The sequence below is a fragment of the Rhineura floridana genome, chromosome 20 (assembly GCF_030035675.1).
Source record: "Rhineura floridana isolate rRhiFlo1 chromosome 20, rRhiFlo1.hap2, whole genome shotgun sequence".
NCBI lineage: Eukaryota > Metazoa > Chordata > Lepidosauria > Squamata > Rhineuridae > Rhineura > Rhineura floridana.
In genome coordinates, this window is record NC_084499.1 from 6,552,413 (window position 1) to 6,574,297 (window position 21,885).

The 21,885-nt window shown below is 45.6% G+C and overlaps 1 protein-coding gene across 3 annotated transcripts in view; it reads right to left on the reverse strand.

The window, feature by feature from the left end:
* The window catches only part of SH2D3C (SH2 domain containing 3C), a 125,197-nt gene that overhangs the window by 45,432 nt on the left and 57,880 nt on the right, over positions 1-21,885 (reverse strand). For all 3 annotated transcript variants that reach the window (XM_061604380.1, XM_061604381.1, XM_061604382.1), the window contains one exon: positions 18,464-18,503. In XM_061604380.1, coding sequence (XP_061460364.1) covers positions 18,464-18,503 — 40 coding nt within the window. The remainder of the gene's footprint in view (positions 1-18,463; positions 18,504-21,885) is intronic.

A 21,885-nucleotide genomic window follows, 5' to 3' on the forward strand; every position in this document is an offset into this window, starting at 1 on the left:
GCGGGGCTGGGACGGGGGGCGGGGCTAGGGGGAGAGGAGAGGATGCCCAGCCCCGCCCCCTCCTCCTGGAGGGCAGAAGCGCAAGCATGGTCCAGGATGCGCAAGCAGCCAGAGGCGCTCCGTCGAGTGCCTTTTCTCCTCTGCCACGGATCTTCCCCCGCGCCTCACACACACAGATCTTCAGCCCAGCCCCATATTTCGTAGTTGTGCATTTTAAAGCCTCTTTCCGCAGCTAGGTAGATAGCAGGGCTGCGTATACAGGCAGAAGACGTGCCTGGAGCAATACAGAAAGCATCCACCAGCCTAGCAACGTTATTCGTAACAAAATGGAAATGCGCTCCCTTCAAGTCGATTCCGACTTATGGCGACCCTTTTCATGGGGCTGAGAGGCAGTGAATGGCCCAAGGTCACCCAGCGAGCTTCATGGTTTATGTGGGGATTCGAACCCTGGTCTCCCAGGCCATACATAGTCCAACACCTTAACCACTACACCATATAACAAGGTAGACATATTACGATGCAGGCAGGTTAAAAACAAGCAGGCTTTCTATTTCCTAGGGCTAGGCAAATGCACATGCTTTGGGCCAGTGCTGAAACAACTGTAATGCTGAACTCCCCTCATGATCCCTGACCATTGGCCATGCTGGCTGAGGCTGATGGGAGTTGGAGTCCAATGACCCCTTGAGGCAGCCCTCTGGTCAGCTTTCTTTGTAAGATGAGGCAGCCACGTTTCTCGGGGGGGGTCACTTTGAGGTGGGAAGGCGCATAGTGCCAGCCAGTCCCGCCCCTCACTAGTGGAAAGGATGTGAAGGCCAGGCCAAGGAAAGGGAAAGGCAGTGACTTTCCCCCTCACTCCATGCAGAGAGTGTGTTAACTTACATAATGGACTGTGTAAAGGTCAAGTTAACAGAAAATTTAGTTTCAACTCCAGGAATTAAATGATTGCCATATGTTTTCTTTCATAAGAAAAAAGGATGTGAACAAGAGGATGCCAAAAGGTGTCAACTCCTCCTTGAGGGTCTCTCTTTCTTGACTTGTTTCTGACCTTTAGATTTTCTTTCCTGTTGGACAATGAAGGGAAAACTTTTTAACTGGTTACTATATAAAGGACTAACTAAGCAATGGAAAATTAATTGTGAAAAGCAAATGGATTTATTTAGTTTTTACTGGTTGCCGGGTTGATTTTTCTGCTCAGAAATCCCTGAAAAGACCTCATGCTGAGTTGCACACATTGGGAAAATCAGAAATTAGGACTGAGTTACAGCCTAGGTGGCAAGCCAGCCAGCTAACTGTAGTGTGCACAACAGTGTTTCTGTTCCTCTAGGGCTGTTTTCATCTTTTGCCATCAAGTACTCAAGAAAAAGAAGAAAAATAGCAGCTATGGTTGTGAGTATACTTAGTGAGTGCTTTAAAGGAGTAAAAGGTAATTTAGGGTAGATATTTTTTCAGATTACTTTAAGATCTCTTTATTTCACCGTTTAGCAATAAGTACCTAATCCTGCTCTACTCATCGTAATAACTGCAGAATAAACAAACTCTTACTTCTTACTGTAGGCAAACATATTTTTCCCATTGCTGACTGGGTAGAGAACACAACTGAAACTGAAACTGTACAGCAGAGCAAAGAAAAGTTCAAGGGGTAGAGTCTAACTCTAGCTCTGTGGTTCCCAAACCTTTTCCCCAACTGATCACTTGAAAATTGCTGAAGGTCATGGACCACTTAATGGTTTTTCTCCCTTTTGTAGCAATTGTCATGTGCTTTGACAGATACTGTATGATTTTCAATTGTATTTTTACCAACACGCCATGGACCACTGGTGGGCCATGGACCATAGTTTGGGAAACCCCTAGAACATAAGAACATAAGAAGAGCCTGCTGGATCAGGCCAGTGGCCCATCTAGTCCAGCATCCTGTTCTCACAGTGGCCAACCAGGTGCCTGGGGAAAGCCCGCAAGCAGGACCCGAGTGCAAGAACACTCTCCCCTCCTGAGGCTTCCGGCAACTGGTTTTCAGAAGCATGCTGCCTCTGACTAGGGTGGCAGAGCACAGCCATCATGGCTAGTAGCCATTGATAGCCCTGTACTCCATGAATTTGTCTAATCTTCTTTTAAAGCCATCCAAGCTGGTGGCCATTACTGCATCTTGTGGGAGCAAACTCCATAGTTTAACTATGCGCTGAGTAAAGAAGTACTTCCTTTTGTCTGTCCTGAATCTTCCAACATTCAGCTTCTTTGAATGTCCACGAGTTCTAGTATTATGAGAGAGGGAGAAGAACTTTTCTCTATCCACTTTCTCAATGCCATGCATAATTTTATACACTTCTATCATGTCTCCTCTGACCCGCCTTTTCTCTAAACTAAAAAGCCCCAAATGCTGCAACCTTTCCTCGTAAGGGAGTCGCTCCATCCCCTTAATCATTCTGGTTGCCCTCTTCTGAACCTTTTCCAACTCTATAATATCCTTTTTGAGATGAGGCGACCAGAACTGTACACAGTATTCCAAATGCGGCCGCACCATAGATTTATACAACGGCATTATGATATCGGCTGTTTTATTTTCAATACCTTTCCTAATTATTGCTAGCATGGAATTTGCCTTTTTCACAGCTTCCGCACACTGGGTCGACATTTTCATCGTGCTGTCCACCACAACCCCGAGGTCTCTCTCCTGGTCGGTCACCGCCAGTTCAGACCCCATGAGTGTATATGTGAAATTAAGATTTTTTGCTCCAATATGCATAATTTTACACTTGTTTATACTGAATTGCATTTGCCGTTTTTCCGCCCATTCACTCAGTTTGGAGAGGTCTTTTTGGAGCTCTTCGCAGTCCCTTTTTGTTTTAACAACCCTGAACAATTTAGTGTCGTCAGCAAACTTGGCCACTTGCCCATACGACAAAGTTCTAATATTTAACTCTTGAAGGATCATTTTCCCCCACAGGTTGTTTTTTTAGGATAATTTACATAACTATAGGATGATTGTGATTATGGTTGTCTCACCCCCCCCCAAAAGATATTGTACAGTTGGAAAGGGTTCAGGAAAGGGCAACCAAAATGATCAAGGGGATGGAGCGACGCCCTTATGAGGAAAGGTTGCAGCATTTGGGACTTTTTAGTTTAGAGAAAAGGCGAGTAAGAGGAGACATGATAGAAGTGTATAAAATTATGCATGTCATGGAGAAAGTGGATAGATAATTTTTTTTCTCCCGCTCTCATAATACTGGAACTCATGAACATCCAATGAAGCTAAATGTGGGAAGATTCAGGACGGACAAAAAAGAGTAATTAAACTATGACATTCACTGGACAGTTCAAGCACTTTGGCCAGCTAAGCCCCTACTGATAATTCTTCATCCATGCCTCATCAGAACTCTCATCCTATTTATAGGATTGTTCATAACAATAATTTCTTATTCTTCTGAAAAATAGTTATTTATACCCATTCACTGAAACAAGTCCATCAGCTTCTTTTAAATTTCTTGATTTAAATTAGCAGTTTTTGCACTCTTTTCATGTGCCTTTTAAGGCTTATTAGCTTCCTTTTAAAATAATCAGTTACTGCTTTTATTTTGTTGTTGTTGGATTTTGTGTGTCTGTGTTTTAAAAACATTTTTCTCCTTTTGTATGATGCTCAGAGTTAATTTGCTGTTGGGCATTTAATATACTTGGGAAACAGTGGTTTTATTCCCGTGAGTGCAATGCAGATGAAGTTTGTGGGGAGGTTAGAAGAAGTTGGCTATGGACTGAGCATTTATTCTCAGTTGTTAGCTGACGTTGCTAAGTGTCCCACATTTTCCAGTTCATTTTGTGACAAGAAAGTCCAGTTTTGTTGGGGAAACAGGTCTGTTGCACAAGACTGTCAAATACACCTTAACTGCACAACCTGAATTTGCCAGAATCCCACCCCAAAACGGCTGCAGTCTGCAGGCAGCGTAAGAAGCTGGGCACCGACAGCCCCCATCCCATTTGCCCTGTTGGGCAGAAGAAGGCAGAGATGTAGAGGGAGAGACAGGCTCTCACCCCACTCCCAGGTTTAAGCCCTCCTCTTAGCTACAAGGCTTTCCCTCTGCCAACCCCATGTGTTCTGCCAGCTTTGTACAGAGCACCAATCTTCCAGTAAGCCCATCACTGCCTGCCTTTTGGCAGGAGACTCAGAAGCGTCTGCAGCTCCAAGCTGGATGGAGATTGCAATCTTAAAATTCCCTGCATAATGTCAGGCATTAAACTTAATGCAGGGTTTATCCTAAGTTTGCCCTTGAGTAGCTTCTGTTGAAGCTGCATAATACATCATGCACACACATCAATGTACTTTCCAGTTTTCCAGTCTCTTGCATATATTGCCAGATCCGCTGTCTCTTGATTCTGCTGGGGCGTCCCAATAAATCGTTGAATAAATTCCCCCAAGGAAGGTGTCTGTCCGTATGCACATACGTGCGCATGTGTGTAGAACGTATTTTCCCTAACTGATGTTCCATTGTGGGAAACTAGCATTTTCTGAATAAAATATATATTGTAGTTCCTCTGTCCCCACTGACTTCATTGCGGCCTTCCTGGTTGGACTGAGCCTGAGGGATTAGACCTACCTGTCTCTTGTTTTGCTGCCCTTTACAAAAATTGTCCCAGTTTGCATCTTGGTAGGGGCAACTGGCATTGTAAAAGGGTGTCCTGGGATGGGTGGGTCCCAGATCCTTTTGCACCAGACCTCAGAGCTCCTCTCTTTTAAAAAATTTACTCACCACCACCACAACTTTGCTTACGGGACAGCTGGACAGATTGTCTGCAAGTCACAGTGCTGGGGAGATCCCAGAAGCCACCCATAGTCTATACTAGCTATACATGTACATCAGCATAAGCTAATTTTATACAAATGTGTGTCATGGGCCCATGCTCCTAGTCTGTTAAGTACCTTAGAGAGAAGGGCTACCTCTAGTCTGGGTGGGTCTCCAAAGGAAAGGAATTCCACAGCTACGAGGCACTCACTTTCCCAATATGTATTCAGTGTTCTAATTGGGCAATTAGAAAGCACCGTTACAGCACCATCCTGTATATGTCCACTCAGAGATCTGCCCCACTGAGTTCAACAGTGCTTATGCCCAGGGAAGGTGATACAGGATTGCAGCCCCAGTAGTATTATTTATTGTGCTCTCTTGTGGCTTTAAATTATGGAATAGATGAGGGATATAAGGCAGATTCTGTTTTTATCTCAGGTTCAATTCAAATGACCAAATTGGGTATATTGAATTTTAGCTCTTTTATTACTACTGTTAGCCAAGTTAAAACAGCTGGTATAGCCCAGTGGGGAGGCGAGCCTGGCTGGGAGTCCAGAGGCTGTGAGTTCAAATCCCCGCTCATGTCTCCTGGGGTCAAAGGCCAGCAAAAGATCACCCCACAGTGAGTGGCTCAGGGGTAACGTGCCCTGCCACCTGTGCAGCCGTGGGCAAGCTAAAGAGTCCCAAGGAGCCCAGTTGCCCCCCAGCTGGCAGTTTGGACAAGGAAGGGGCTGGCTTGTGCAGCTGTGGCAAGCTGAGCAGGCCCCAGCCAGCTGGGGAGGACTAGCCTCAGAGGGAGGCAATGGTAAACCCCCTCTGAATACCACTTACCATGAAATCCCTCTTCAATAGGGTTGCCATAAGTCGGGAGCGACTTGAAGGCAGTCCATTTCCATTTCAGCCAAGTTAAGGGTTGGAGTGACCAAAGGAACAGTACCTGATTTAATGAGCCACTTGTAGTTTCACCGTAAGGCTCTGTGTGAACTTAGGCGTGCATGGCTTAACTTTTGAGACAAGCAGAAGCTACAGGATCAATCAGGTTGCTGCTCTTGGGGTTGGGCCCCCTGCCTGCACTGGGCTTGGAGGCTTGGGGCCCAGGTCTTTAGGACCTGGGAGAGCCTGTCCCGTCTCCGGCTATGAGGGGAGCAGGGCCTATGGTACAGCAAATGTACAGTGTGGTGAGAGATTCAGGACAGAGAAAAGGATGTCTTTTGCACAAAGCACAGCACTAAGTTAAACCCTTAGAATTCACTAGGGGAAGGCGAAGTGATGGTCATCAACCTGGATGACTTTAAAAAGGGAACAAACAAATTTGAGGGGTTTAAGACTAGGAATTGGTGGATCTGTCTATGTTGGTTTCTCTGAGTTTATCATTTTTCCAGTCTTAAGTTCAATTCTCCGCATTTCCACATCAGTTTCCATTTCTTTTTTCAAAAAAAGTCCTCATTAAAATTCATCAGCGTGTTAGTGTGAATTTCTTCCAATGTACATATTGTAATATAGACATTCTTGCAAGCAATTTCCCTAGCAGAATGCATTTTTGCATGTTATTTTGCACCAATATATGCATCCTAGTAATTGCATTTTTGAACACATTACTTGGCTATAGAAATGAATTGCAAAATTCGGAGAAGTGTGAATTTTAAGGCTGACTGTGTTTCAGTTGGGGTATCATTTCAGGAAGTGCGAATTAAGCAAGTTTACCTTTCAATGCAGACTGAACCAAATTTCACCCCCATCCCTAGGTAAATCATTCAGTGGCTATTCACATAATAATATAGTTGGAAGGGGCCTAAAAGGCCATCAAGTCCAACCCCCTGCTCAGTGCAGGAATCCAACTTAAAGCATCCCCGAGAGGTAGCTGTCTAGCTGCCTCTTGGCCTCCAGTGTTGGAGAGCCCACCACCTCCCTGTGACATTGGTTCCATTATCGTACTGCTCTGACAGTAAGTTTTTTCCTGATGTTCAGTTGAAATCTGGCTTCCTGCAACCTGAGCCCATTATTTTGTGTCCTGCAGTCTGGGACAATCGAGAAGAGATCCCGGCCCTCCTCTGTGTGACAACCTTTCAAGTACTTGAAGAGTGCAATCACATCTCCCCTCAGTATTCTCTTCTCAAGGCTAAACATGCCCAATTCTTCCAGTCTCTCCTCATAGGGCTTTGTTTCCAGTCCCCTTGTTGCCCTCCTCTGAACCTGTTCCTGTTTGTCTGCATCCTTCTTAAAGTGCAGTGCCCGGAACTGGACACAGTAGTGAAGATTAGACCTAACCAGTGCCGAATAGAGGGGAACTAGTACTTCACACGATTTGGAAACTATACTTCTCTTAATACATCGTAAAATAGTATTTGCCTTTTTTGCAGCCACACGCGCTGTTGGCTCATATTCAGCTTGTGATCAACAACAATCCCAAAATCCTTCTCGCATGTCGTATTGCTGAGCCAAGTATCCCTCATCTTACAGCTGTGCATTTGGTTTCTTAGTTTTTCCTAGGTGTATATCAGGTATACATCCTGATGGCTATATCACCTCCAGTATCAGAATACCAGTCGCAAAGGACCGTGAGAGTGCTACTGGGCTCAGGTCCTGCTTGTGGGCTTCCAAAGGCATCTGAGTGGTCACTGTGGGAAATGACTTTGGACTGATCCAGCAGGGCTCTGCTTATGTAGGAGGAACCGGGCGGCAGGTCAGCACCATGCCAGCAGCTGGGCGGAGCCGGGGGGGGGGAGAGAGGAACTCTTGGCTTGTGGGGTGGGCCACTCCATTTGAAGAGCCTCCTTGACCAGGGTGCACGTCCATTTTATTGTATTTTACTTATTTATTTTATATCCCGCCCTTCCTCCCAGCAGGAGCCCAGGGCGGCAAACAGAAATGCTAAGAACACTTTAAAACATCATAAAAACAAACCTTAAAATATATTAAAAACATCTTTAAAAAGGGGTTAAATACATACTGTTAAAAAAAAAAAGTAAAAGGCATTTCTAACACAGGCACATATAGCAACTTTATTCCCCCAGTGCAGAATCCAGGCAGTGCGTCCCCATAATAAGTTCAGCAAAACTTTCCCTTGACACCTGAAAGGGCAATATTTAGAAATCAACAGAAGATCACCACTGCCAGCGCAGTGCTAACTGGAGAGGCAGGAGAGAAGCCAGGCCAGCCCCCATCCACCTCTGCTCTTATTCTATGGGTTGGGATAAGGCAGGTAGGGCTGCAGGAGAAGGGGCTGCTCAGGGCTTCTCGGGTCTTGGAGCGCGAGGCTGCCTTGCCTCCCCCCTTTTCAGAAGCTGCTCAGTGCACACACCAGCATTTCTGCCGCTGTGAGTATTTGAACAGTACTTCATTCCCCTGTGGAATTCACTCAAGCAAGTCCCGTGCATTCCCCAGGAAAAAGGACCCTGCAAACAGAGCTGAAAGAGACGGCCCTTTGGAAAGAGGCTGGTGGGTATGGAGTGTGTCCAAGTTGTATGCATTTTTTATACATTCTGCACCCAGAAGACCAGTATGGCCTCCACCAGGGACCCAGATGGATGCCTGAACGGTTCGGAAGGAACATTCCTATTTAGATGGCTGCACGGAATGGAGTCTACTATAGTCAGGCCTGAGTGAAAATGGAAATGGACTGCCTTCAAGTCGATCCCGACTAATGGCGACCCTGTGAATAGGGATTTCATGGTAAGCGGTATTCAGAGGGGGTTGACCATTGCCTCCCTCTGAGGCTAGTCCTCCCCAGCTGGCTGGGGCCTGCTCAGCTTGCCACAGCTGCACAAGCCAGCCCCTTCCTTGTCCGCAACTGCCAGCTGGGGGGCAACTGGGCTCCTTGGGACTATGCAGCTTGCCCACGGCTGCACAGGTGGCAGGGCACGTAACCCCCGAGCCACTCCCTGTGGGGGTGATCTTTAGCTGGCCCTTGACTCCCTGGAGCCACGAGCGGGGATTTGAACTCACAGACTCTGGAATCCCAGCCAGGCGCTCCTCCCCACAGTAGTCCAATGCTAAAAACAGAAGATAGCCTGAATTCTTTGCTGAACAAAAGCCCTGCTTGATCAGAACGAAGGTCCATCTAGTCCAGAAGCCTATTTCCTGCAATGATCAAACAGCTGATTCTGGGAAGCCCACAGAGAAGGTGAGGTCAATAGCCCCCCCTCGGTGTTGCCTTCCAGAGCCTCGTCTTCCCAGGTAGATTGCCTCCAAACATGGTGGTTCTTTTTAGCTATCACAGCGAACAGCTGTTGGCAGACCTCTCTTTTTCCTCCTCCGGCACTGTCTAATCCCTTTTGACAGCCAGCTAAGCCGGTAGCCAACACCACCTCTTGTGAATGACTCAAGGGAATCTCAGTTCTGCAATCTGTACTCATTTTACGCAAAGGAGCCCGTTGTCCCAGTTGGTGCTGCCATTTTGGGCACTGCCTTATATCTTTCTAAGGTGCACGTTAGGAGATGCTGATTAAGCAAAGTCTTCTCTATCTCTCATTTAAGTCCTCACCGGAGTTGGCTGTGGATACTGTTTCCAAGTGCCTGGAGTCCGTAAGTGAATGGATGGGAGGAAACAGGCTGAAACTGAACCCCGACAAGACCGAGGTACTGCTTGTGGGAGACAAGAGAAGATTAGGAGACATTGACTTGGTGTTGAATGGGGTAAGATTGCCCCTAAAGGACCAGGTTCGCAGCCTCGGGGTCATTCTTGACTCCCAGCTGTCCATGGAGGCTCAGGTGTCAGCAGTGAGCCGGGCAGCTTGGTATCAATTACATCTGATACAGAGGCTGCGACCCTACCTTCCGGTCCATCTGCTCCCGCGGGTGGTGCATGCCCTGGTCTCCTCTCGCTTAGACTACTGTAATGCGCTCTACGCTGGGCTACCCTTGAAGACGGTTCGGAAATTACAACTGGTACAGAATGCGGCGACACGGTTGATCAAGAACGGCCGCCGCTGGGATCATATCTCTCCAGTGTTAGAAGATCTACACTGGCTACCAGTTGTTTACCGAGCCCAATTCAAGGTGTTGGTGTTAACCTTTAAAGCCCTATACGGTTTCGGTCCAGTTTATCTAAAGGAGCGCCTCCAGCATCACCAAATATGCCACCTGCCGAGATCGGCCTCGCAAGACCTTCTCTCGGTCCCACCAGTGAAAACAGCTAGGCTGGTGCGGACCAGAGAGAGGGCATTCTCGATGGTGGCTCCCACCCTCTGGAACTCCCTCCCATATGACCTTCGCCATGCCCCCTCCCTGGAAGGTTTTCGCCAAGGATTAAAAACGTGGCTCTTTCAGCGGGCATACAGGATTCCTAGGTAATTTTAGTTTTTAATGTACAGAAGTGGGTGGGCTGATTATCCAAAGATTGATGTTAGAACTGTATTTATATGTTGTATTTATTTTAGTCTATGTACGCCGCCTAGAGTGGCCGTTCATTCGGCCAGATAGGCGGCCTAAAAATAAAATTTTATTATTATTATTATTATATTATTCTGTTTTTGACAAACGACAGGCATGGATGCACAAAACTGAGGTGGGGCGAATTTTTACTTCTCACCATTTTGGGGATCCATGATTTGCATCCATTTCAGATTGGCCTGATGTGAGAGGGGCGTGCACTGGGCTGAGGTCAGGCCCCACAGGGCTCAGGCCCTTGGACTTCCTGCCTTCTGAGCTATTGGAGGAGGAGGTAATGGCAGGCCAGGGTCAGGTCTGGTCAGTGCCTGGATGGGAGACCGCCTGGGAACTATATGCAAGCCAGGCCATTTCAACTTGGTGTTTGTGCCTGTAGCACAATATTATAAGAAGAGCCTGGCCACTAGATCATAGAATAGTAGAGTTGGAAGGGGCCTATAAGGCCATCAAGTCCAACCCCCTGCGCAATGCAGGAATGCAAATCAAAGCCTTCCCGACAGATGGCTGTCCAGCTGCCTCTTGAATGCTTCCAGTGTCGGAGAGCCCACTACCTCTCTAGGTCATTGGTTCCATCGTCGTATGGCTCTAACAGTTAGGAAGATCAGATCTAGGTGCTATCTGATCCAGCGTCCTGTTCTCACAGTGGTCAAACTGATTGCATTGAAAAGCCCACAAGCAGAACCTCAGTGCAACAGCATTCTGCCCACCAGCGATTCTCAGAAATTGATATTCTGAGGAGGACTATCTCCAACGTGGAGGTAGAGTAGAGCCATCAAGCACTACTCACTAGCATGGACAGGAAACAACAGACAGATTTGGGAGGCACATCATTGAAAGTGCTCATGTGTGGAGACTTTGGACAAAGGTGCAGAAAAATATCCACAAATGCATTAGCGCCTTAGTGTGGACACAGCCCATTTCAGCCAAACTTACTTCAAGGGTTGTGACAATAAAGTTGAGGGGTGGCGGAAGGACCAGTTACGCTGCCTGGAGCTTCTGGGGGGAAAGGAACAGAGGAAGCTGCCTTATACTGACTCAGACCCTTGGTCCATCTAGCCCAGTATTGTCTACACTGACTGGCAGCAGTGGCTGTCAAGGATTTCAGATAGGGAGACCATCCCAGCCCTACCTCGAGATGCCGTGGGTATTGAGCCTGGGGTCTTCGGCATGCAAGGCAGATGCTCTACCAGTACCACTGAGTTATGGTCCTTTCCCTTATATTTTTTATTTATTTATTTATTTTATTTCATTTATAAACCGCCCTTAGCTATTCAGCTCTCTGGGCGGTGTACAAAAAGTTAAAATACAAATATTACAATAATATCAGACAACAGAATAAACACAATCAGCAAAATGCAACAAATATAGACAGAATTAAATAAAATTAAAATTAAAATTAAGATTCGAATTAAAATTAGAATGCCTGGGAGTATAACCAGGTCTTAACCTGGCGCCTAAACGAAAGTACGGTAGGCGCCAGGCGTATCTCTTCAGGTAGGCTATTCCACAATTCGGGGGCCACAACAGAAAAGGCCCTAGATCTAGTAGCAGTCCTCCGGGCTTCTTGATGAGTTGGCACCCGGAGGAGGGCCTTAAATGCTGAACGAAGCGCACGGGTAGGTTCGTAGCAGGAGAGGCGTTCTACAAAGTATTGCGGTCCCACACCGTGTAGGGCTTTATAGGTCAAAACCAGCACCTTGAATCTGGCTCGGAAACAGATAGGTAGCCAGTGCAAACGAGCTAGGACAGGTGTTATATGCGCAGACCGGTTGGTCCTAGTCAACATCCTAGCTGCAAGGTATTATAGGCAAGGTATAAATGTAGTAAGTGAAATCTGAATCATAGAGTTGGAAGGGCCCTATAAGGCCATCTAGTCCAACCCCCTGCGCAATGCAGGAATCCAAATTAAAGCATACAATATATGCAGTTTTGACTAGTGTACACATTTTTGCAAGCGATTTATCCTAATGCAATGCTTTTTTGTATGTTATTTTCACCAAAATATTAATTTTGTGCACACTTCCCCCTAATAAACACATTTCTGGAAATGGTGCTTGGTTGGCGAACTGCACTGCAGAATTCAGATAAGTGTGAATTTTGAAGGATGGCTGTGTTTCGATTCTCATATTGATAAATCTGGCTTTAAATAAGAACTGAACTGACTTTCTCACCCATCCCTAAAACACAGCCATCATGGGTAGTAGCCAATTGATACCCTTATCCTCCGTGAATTGGTCTGATCCTCCAATGTTCCTGTTTTGGGGTCTAGACCCATCCGTTCCTCTGTGTCCTGAGCCTACCACAAAAGTGGCCCTCTGCTTCCCAGGAGTATTACAGGCTCTTCCTCGCTGAAAGGACCGACCACAAAACTCTTTCATCTATTAATGGGACTGAGGGATGACAGAGCAGATGGTGGTTGACAGATAGGGAGATGCTGGACTGAAAGAATTTGATTGTGATTCATCTCTTTGAAAAGCATTTCTCTCTCCCCCCCCCTCTCTGGGAAGATGCATTCCAGTGTTGGAAAATGACAAGCCCATCTCTCTCTCTCTTTCATTAAACTGCCTGTCTGTCAAAGGCAAGGTCTGGTTTTGCTCAGGCTATAAAGGCAGCTCCTAGATTTTCCTGGGACCAGAATCGGATTTCACCATGTGTATGGTGCTCAGAAATGTCAGCTTTCATCACTTCCTCCTCTCTTCCTAATCTCTCTCCCCACCCCATCTCTGAGCCTCCTGGGATTCACCAACCAGTCTGTTCTTTAACATGACGAGAGTTGGGAGCAGGCAGCGCTGCCTCTGTCATGCCTGAGAATCTGGGCTTTTAGAACAAAGGGAAGGAGAGGACAAAGAAAGAGGGAGGGAAGGGCAGGATTTAGAAGGGTTGCGCCATATAAATTGTGCCTCAGCGCAAAGGAGTACCCTTGAAGCTCAAGTCAGGGGGTCTAGATGTGCATATGCATAACTGTGCTAGGGGGGTAGGTCTATGGGCCAGGTGGAGCATGGATTTAACTCAAGCATGTGCATAATGGGGGGGGGTCAACATGCACTGGTTTCATCTCTGCCCCATCCTTTAGATGCCTCCTGAAAATACAACTTTTTCCCTGCAAAGCCTTTGGCTTAATCCCTCGTACCCCAATGCAATGCAATCATGCTGAAGTACATGTAACTGCATTTCACCATCATGCTCATCACTCACTACCCTTGTCTGTTCTTCACCTCCATCAAATTTAGTCTGTGTAATGTTCACACTGTTGGAAGTGGGGCAAGAGCAGCCCCTGTTTTGCTCTTTTGTTTATGTTCCAGAAGGGAGAGAGAGTTGGGGTCCTCCAGATGGATAGGCTTGATTACCTTTACCTGTGATGCTCTGACTGACTGACTTCCTTCCGGTTATTAGACTGATAACATCTTAAGGGAAGCTTATCTGCCCCTTCTCCTTCTGCCCTTTCCCCTTCTCTTCTTCCACTGTTCAGGAGTGAGGACACAGGGCCGGCGCCAGACATGCTGGGGCCCTTGGGCACCAGCTTGCCCTGGGCCCTGGCACGCATGTGCGCACTCACACATACATGAATGTGTGCGCCCAGGGCCAGCCCCAGACACGCTTGAGCCCTTGGGCTAAAGCCTGCCCCAGGCCCCAGCACTCCCCTTCCGCGATTCGCACATGGCGAGAGCTTCAGGACTCCGCCATTCCCTTGCTTAACTTACCTTGTTCTGCAGTTGCGCATGCAGCGGTGCCCTTAAGAAAGATGGTGGCTGAGGTTTCCCTAAGGAGCTGAAGCCTCTGCCGCCATCTTGGTTCATGGCAGGGATGCGAGCGCGAATTGCGGAAGGGGAGCAGAGGGGCCCCTCAGGGGCCCCTGTAGCCTCAGGGGCCCTCAGGCCAGTGCCCCACCTGGCCGCCCCTTGGAACCTGCCCTGAGAGGAGACACCTTTTGTTTCTGCTCTCTCTCTCTCTCCTAGCCATGAGGCCAATTCCCACGCCTGGGTATTGCACCTCCAACTTAGTTAGTTATGCCTTTCTATCTACTATGTATTTCTATAAATAAAGTAGCTTTTCTTATTTTGCTAAGTCTCAAGTCTCAGTGATCCTGATGCAGGGTAAAAGCCTGCTTTCTTAGGCAAACGCACACACACACTGGCACACTCGCATTTCAGACCGCTGTTACTCTCTCTGTGCTGCTTGAACTAATTTAGCACACCAGCAACACACACATGCACTTAAGGCATCCCCCAAAGAATCCTGGGAACTGTAGTTTACCCCTCACAGATCTACAATTCCCAGCACCCTTAACAAACTACAGTTCTAGGATTCTGTGGGGGAAATAATGTGCGTTACATGTTCCCCATTGGAAAGGGTGTGAGACAGGGTTGTATTTTATCACCCTATTTGTTTAATCTGTACACAGAACATATCATACGGAAAGCGGCATTGGACCAAGATGAAGGAGGTGTGAAAACTGGAGGGAGAAACATCAAGATATGCAGACAATACCATACTCTTAGTGTAAACCAGTAATGATTTGAAACGAATGCTGATGAATGTTAAAGAGGAAAGCACAAAAGCAAGACTACAGCTGAACGTCAAGAAGACTAAAGTAATGACAACAGAAGATTTATGTAACTTTACAGTTGACAATGAGGACATTGAACTTGTCAAGGATTATCAATACCTCGGCATAGTCATTAACCAAAATGGAGACAATAGTCAAGAAATCAGAAGAAGGCTAGGACTGGGGAGGGCAGCTGTGAGAGAACTAGAAAAGGTCCTCAAATGCAAAGATGGATCACTGAACACTAAAGTCAGGATCATTCAGACTATGGTATTCCCAATCTCTATGTATGGATGTGAAAGTTGGGACAGTGAAAAAGGCGGATAAGAGAAAAATCAACTCATTTGAAATGTGGTGCTGGAGGAGAGCTTTGTGCATACCATGGACTGCGAAAAAGACAAATAATTGGGTGTTAGAACAAATTAAACCAGAACTATCACCAGAAGCCAAAATGATGAAACTGAGGTTATCATACTTTGGACACATCATGAGAAGACATGAGTCACTAGAAAAGACAATAATGCTGGGAAAAACAGCAGGGAGTAGAAAAAGAGGAAGGCCAAACAAGAGATGGATTGATTCCATAAAGGAAGCCACAGACCTGAACTTGCAAGATCTGAACAGGGTGGTTCATGACAGATGCTCTTGGAGGTCACTGATTCATAGGGTCGCCATAAGTTGTAATCGACTTGAAGGCACATAACAAGAACAACAACATGTGGGGTAAGTACTGCAGCTTTGCTCCCAGAAAAATGAGTACAGAAGTAAAAATTCATATTGGGAAGGTTTATAAAACAGGCTATGAATTAGACAAATAAACTGCACTCTTCAATAGCCCAGGAAAATTTAAACTTGTTTGACTCCTTATAATGGGAAAAATATAACACATTGTAAGGGCATCATAATATGCATGTACACTTTTTAAAAAAAATCCTTTCAAAAATTGTGAAAGATAAAGTGTGCAATTTGCTATTTTTGCAAGTAATTAAAAAACCCTGCATGTATATTTTTATTACAATCATAACTGAAATTGTTTATTCTGCATGCCTACCGAGATCCTGTTGTGATCTTCTGTTCATAGAGAAAAAAGCACTCTTGCTGCTGCAAAGTCATAAACTTATTCAACTGCAGATAAGCAGGAAAAGGAAGCTATTTTCAGGACTTGCAATGGGTTCTAGCTATTGCCTGAAGGTCAACAAATCCCTCATCAATCACAACCCTGACTTCATTTATTGGCTAAAAACCTGAAAGGGTGGGGATTAGAGGAGCTGGCTACTAGCTCATTTAACATAAGCTGTGGGGGGGCAGCTGATATTTTGGTGTATATCTCTTGAATCAGACCATCTAGGAACATACTTTTTTTTAAATGAAAGCTAAGAGTGCAGAGATTGGGGTGACTTAGCTGGTACCCCAAAAAACTGGAATCTCCAGGTGAAAACTGGAGACCTGGCTACCCTACTTATCTGCCTACTATGCTGTACCAGTATATTTGCAAATAAAATATTATAAAAGTGTCTTAAGGTTGCAATCCTATACCCACTTACCAGTCAGTTAAGCTCCACTGAATATAATAGGATGTATGTCTGAGAAATACATTGAGACCCACCTGACCCAGAATTTGAGGAAGATGTTCTAAAGAGATGGAAAAACAAAAGCACCCCCCCAAATCAAACAAACTAACCCTTTCCATTTGCATTATACACCCTCCCAGACAATCCCCCCCGATGTAGCTAGTGTTGGCTTAAATAGGCCCAGCCACTCTGCTTCCCGCATTGCTTTATCAGAGAATACAAAGATGTGTGCATGCAGTGTGCTAGCATGCTGACGTGACGATGCAGGAGCAGGTGTGTCCGGTCCTATTTAACACTGTGTTGGCTGCATCAGGGGTTTTAGTGGCCGAGGGGGTCCTCATGCCTGATGCCGGCCCTGGTGATGAGGAAAGTGACAGGGAAATGCATCAGAAAGTGTGGGACAACATTTGCTTGACACAATGTCATCTAACCTTCCAGGAAACAAATGAAAAAGGAATGCTTAGTAAACAGCCGATGTCGTCTAACCTTCCTACAAACTTTGTGCAAAGAAATGTGGATGAATGTTCAAGAAACAGGTTGTCTAGAAGTGACCTTAGAAAAGGCAGCTCCCCTGCTGACTCACTCAGGAGGGCTGCCTCTTTTCGAAGACAGTATTTTTTTTTATTATTAATTTATTTATTAAATTTCTATCCCGCCCTTCCTCACAGTATTTGCCACCCACCTATATCCCCAAATTTATTTGAATATTTATCTATTGGAATGTTTTAATTTTTAAAAATGTTTTTAAAAAATCAGACAGTGGGCATCTTCTTGGTCCACCAACTTGTTTCTAATGGAGTCACATAGCGGATGAAGACCTCGGGTCATACCGGCTCCATTGCTTCTCCACCTCTGTTTTTTTGAATCCAGGGACATTCGTCATGCTCTGCCCCTTTTCACCCCAAAGATCTGGGATTTTTGAGATCAGGTGTGTTTTCCCTTCATGCCAGCTTCACACCGACTTCAAAACTGTTTGGTCTATCAACCTGTTGTGACTCTGAAGTCAGTTCAATGGAAACACTTTGCAGTGGGTGGTCCTAAAAGCTCTAACATCAGCAGTGGGGCTGGATGCATTCCATCAAAGATGTGTACAGCCAGGTGCAGATTCCTTTCAAATCACACCCAGACAAATTGGTCTTGCTGCTTTTTAAGCAAGTAGTGTGCGTGTAGCCTAAGTTGTGCTTCTGAGCTACAGTGAGCCTCTGGGTGGATACTTGCAAGCCTTGGCACTTGACCTGCGATAAACTTAGGAGTGCAACCAACAGTAGGATCAACGTTTAGCCCGTGGCACTGTGGGTTTCTAATGAATCCTCAAGAATGTTCATAGTTTGCTGAGGGATAAGCAGCGACTTTGCAATAGATTTGAACCCCTTTACATGTGACATCTGGAGAAGCCAATAAAGCATGCCTTTTGCCACATGGCATTATAAAAACCACAGGGGCTACATATGTTTTGGCTACATATGGACTGGTGCTAAGAGAACTGCATTTGCTAAAAATAATTGTCATTATCATCACTTGTCAATGACCAGGTATGGGGAACGTTTGGCCCTCCAGATGCTGCTGAACTATGACTCCCATAATTCCTGGCCATTGGTTGTGCTTGCTGGGGCTGATGGGAGTTGTAGTTCAGCAACATCTGGAGGATCACAAGTTTTCTTAGCAACAGAACAACATAAATAAAACAAAGCTTAACAAAATCATGGGATATAATAATAAAAACCCCTCCAACAATCGAGTCCTCACAATGCAAATCTAAGGATGGCAATGATGAAATTTGCAACGTCAGTGCCTGTGCAACAAACAGTATGGGTTATCTCCAATGTTAGCCCTACTCATAGATCCACTGAAATTAATAGATATGACTAACTTGGGTCCATTAATTTCAATCAATCATCTCTGTGTAGAACGTAGTTGAATACAACCCTCCAGGTCTGATGACTGTGATCTGATCCACACATACACATATATAAATACCAATGATAATTAATGCATGAGAATTGTTCATCCAAGTTTTGAAATGGGCCACAACTGCAATAAAGAAAAAAACACAGGGCATTCAAGAGTTGGAGTAGGGTCAGCAGACAGGGGTGGGCCCCAAAGATGCTCCTCATCCAGAGGGCTATTTGGTTTAGTGCTTAAGATCCACTTCCTGCATAATCGCAGCTCACCCAAGAAAGTTTTCCTACCTTAACATATTCGCTGCAGGATTCTAGGCCATCTTGGTGTCTAAAAAAGAAAAGAGGAAAAAATCAAAAGTGAGTGACATTAATACGTGGGTAAAAAGGTGCCAAAACAGAGGTGACATTGCTGATGGCAAAAGAGGGGTCAGCAAGGGACAGGGCAGGAGGCTCTGGTGTCATTTGCTGTGGATGCTGGAGAGAGTAATGCTTGTGCATTTAATCTCGGGTTGCATCGACATGAACAAGGTTCTGAACAGAGACAGTTTTGGGGAGCATGTTACTCCACTCTTGACCCACCTTCACTGGTTACCAGTTTGTTTCTGGGTACAGCTTAAAGCACTGGTTCTCACTTGTAAAGTCCTGAACGGTTTGGGGTTAGGGTTTGCAGCTTAATGAGGACTGAGCATACTCAGTGGCCATGGAATGCTGATATTTTTTTGGTGGGGGGCCAGAAAACCCAGGGAAAGTAATATTCTGAAAGAAGCATGGTGGGCGGGCTGGAACCCTGAACATGAGCAATATGCACTGCAACATTTTGTTGCAGATCCTACTTAATCATCATCATCATGAACCTTCATCATTTTAACAATTAACCAGGTTTTTCACCCTTTTGAAGTTGTTGCGTATTGTGCCCCTCCCCCCAATTTAAAATACTTTATTTCAAAATGTTAACATATTAAAAAGCAACGATGTACAACTCCGCTCAATATCTGAAGTCTTGCTTCAGATGCTCTTGCTAAATGAAGTTAGGCGAACTTTCGCCAGGCACAGGGCCTTCTTCAGTAATAGCACCAGCCTTGTAGAATCCATACCCCAGAGAGTTTTGCGGGCCCCAACACCAGTGATGTAACAGTAAATTCTGAAATGCAGGACTGGCTGGCCTGGTAGGCCCACGGACGGAATGGACGGACAGGTTCCCCACCCCAGCTCTGTGTCACAAAACAAACGTGAAAGACTCAAGATGACCTCATCTACTTGCCTGAGCAAGGGGAGGTCTGTCAATGATCCTGGGCACCCCAGGAGATGATGTCATCACTCCTGCTCTGAAAAAAGCCCCAGAGCTCCAGTCTGCTATGTTCCCCTTCCACTACACCACTGACCCAACACAATACTTTTTGGCATGGGAGGCTGGTCACCAGGGCAAGGTGGGGCAGAGCCCTACCAGTATTTTTGCTACCGCATTGCTTACGTTTCCACAGTATCTTTGCAAAGGAGGAGGGGGAGAAAACCAGAAAAAATGGCCCTGTCTTTGGTGCCCCCTTGGCCGCCCCCACCAGGTCCAGCGGTTACCAGGCACCACTGCGTTTAAGGATTTCGCTAAGTCCTGGCTTCTTCAGGATGCTTTTAGCTTATATAGTCCCAGTTTTAGACTTTATTGATGTCTTATAGTAAAGTAATGATGAATATGATTGTTGCCACATGACACTTCTAAGAGATTGGATTTTTACTTTATTGCTATCCTAGTTTTTATTAGGTTTTCTGTATTGACTGGTTGCTATTTGTTTATCTTTCTTATGCTGTGAATTGCTTTGGGTTTAGTGTGATAAAGAGAAGTGGTATAGAAATAATTAAAGTAAATGGAAATGGACTGCCTTCAAGTCGATCCCGACTTATGGCAACCCTAGGAATAGGGTTTTCATGGTAAGCGGTATTCAGAGGTGGTTTTACCATTGCCTTCCTCTGAGGCTGAGAGGCAGTGACTGGCCCAAGGTCACCCAGTGAGCTTCATGGCTGTGTGGGGATTAGAACCTTGGTCTCCCATGTCATAGTTCAACACCTTAACCATTACACCACACTGTCTCTCAATTAAAGTAAATATAATCCATTAAAACCTGGAAAAAAGCAGTCTATTCACAATAACTACATTCCTGAACAACAAAAGTTATAATGAGCCATTTAAAATCTAACAAAAGGACAATTCCCCATTGTTCATTTAAAAAACAACAACAACACTCCTTGATCGTTTGCATGTTCCTGGATAAATTTAACTAATTTGGCTCCATTCCAAATTTTATTAAGCTGTTCCATTATTCTTTGGCACCCTTACAGATTCCCATTTTTAAGCAGCTAGGATTTTTGCGGAAGGTAACATGTTATTACAGAAAGAATTAACCAGTTGGCAAAGTACTTGCTGCTTTGTGGGCTTTTGGTCGAGGCTTTTTTGAAAAATAGGTTGTATTTTCTTATCTTTCTTTGGAGGCCCTTTGCCGTCCTCCAGTGTTGTAGTGGACAGTTGCTCCTGCATGAGGGCTCTTTCGTGCTCCTCAGGCATACCTTTGCATCAATCAACTGGAAGTGGATTTTAAAAACTCAGTGCTGTTAGGCAACGCCAGGGCTCAAATGGTGGTGTTCAGGCATTTCCCTGGCATTTTTAAGGTTCACTGCACTGCCAGAGAGGCTGAGTGAGTGACAGCTGGCTGGGCAGCAGCTGGAAGCGTGACTGGATAGAGAGAAAAATGTTATTTGAAGCAGCTCTTGAGGTCTTTGCAGTGCACACACCTTTTGTTTCTTGCCCAGCGTTTTTTCAGCCCAAGAGCTGCATTCTCTCCTGTGCAATCTTTCAGGGGGTGCGTGCCTGTGGTGAGCAGGGCTGGAGGCAAAAGGGGGCATGGTGAGAGGCAAAAGCAGGCAGAGTAATGAATGTGAATTTTACTTTTGTACGGTAGGCTAGTTTCTACACACACTCCTCTGCCCTCCCTCCTAGCAAGCCAGAGGCATTATCAGAGTTCAAGGACACACCTCAGCCAGGTGAAAGCACTCAAGGTGAGTGTGAAGTAGGGCGGGTGAGGGGAATAGCCTGGGGAGAGCCCTGCAGAACAGATAGAGAAGGCTGGAGGAGTGAATTTGGCCCCCAGGCCTGAGATTCTCCATCCCCCCCACAATAAATGCACGGCCACCTCTTATGTGCATGTGGCCCGCAGCATGTCATCCCTGAAGGTCGAGGTTTGTTTGAAGAGCTATTGCACCATCCCAGCCCTCAAAAGTACAACATTGTGTTTCTGGGGAAATGCCATCTCACCCCAGGAGAGTGTCTGTATAATTATTGCGATTGTTGCATGGAATGCACGCTTAGATACCTACTTGACATCTTTTGTAATATGACCAGAAACAATAGTCCCCTCCTTTCCGTGGGTCACCATCGCTTTGTAAACCTATTTAAGTTTTTATTAATACTTTCAAACACAGGTTAGCCTCACTTTCCCTTTCAGCAGAGTGTTGCAATTTTGTGAAGCATTAGCTGAGGTTTATTTAAATATTATTATATTATTTAAATATTATCATTAAAGCATTAACTTTATGATATTTTCATTATGGTCCTCCTCTTTTCCATACTGGAATGCACATCTAGTCCATTTTTTAAAACGAGAGGAGGTCTAGCAACATTTGGAGGGCATCAGGTTGAGGAAGACCCTCTCTTGTTGAGCTAT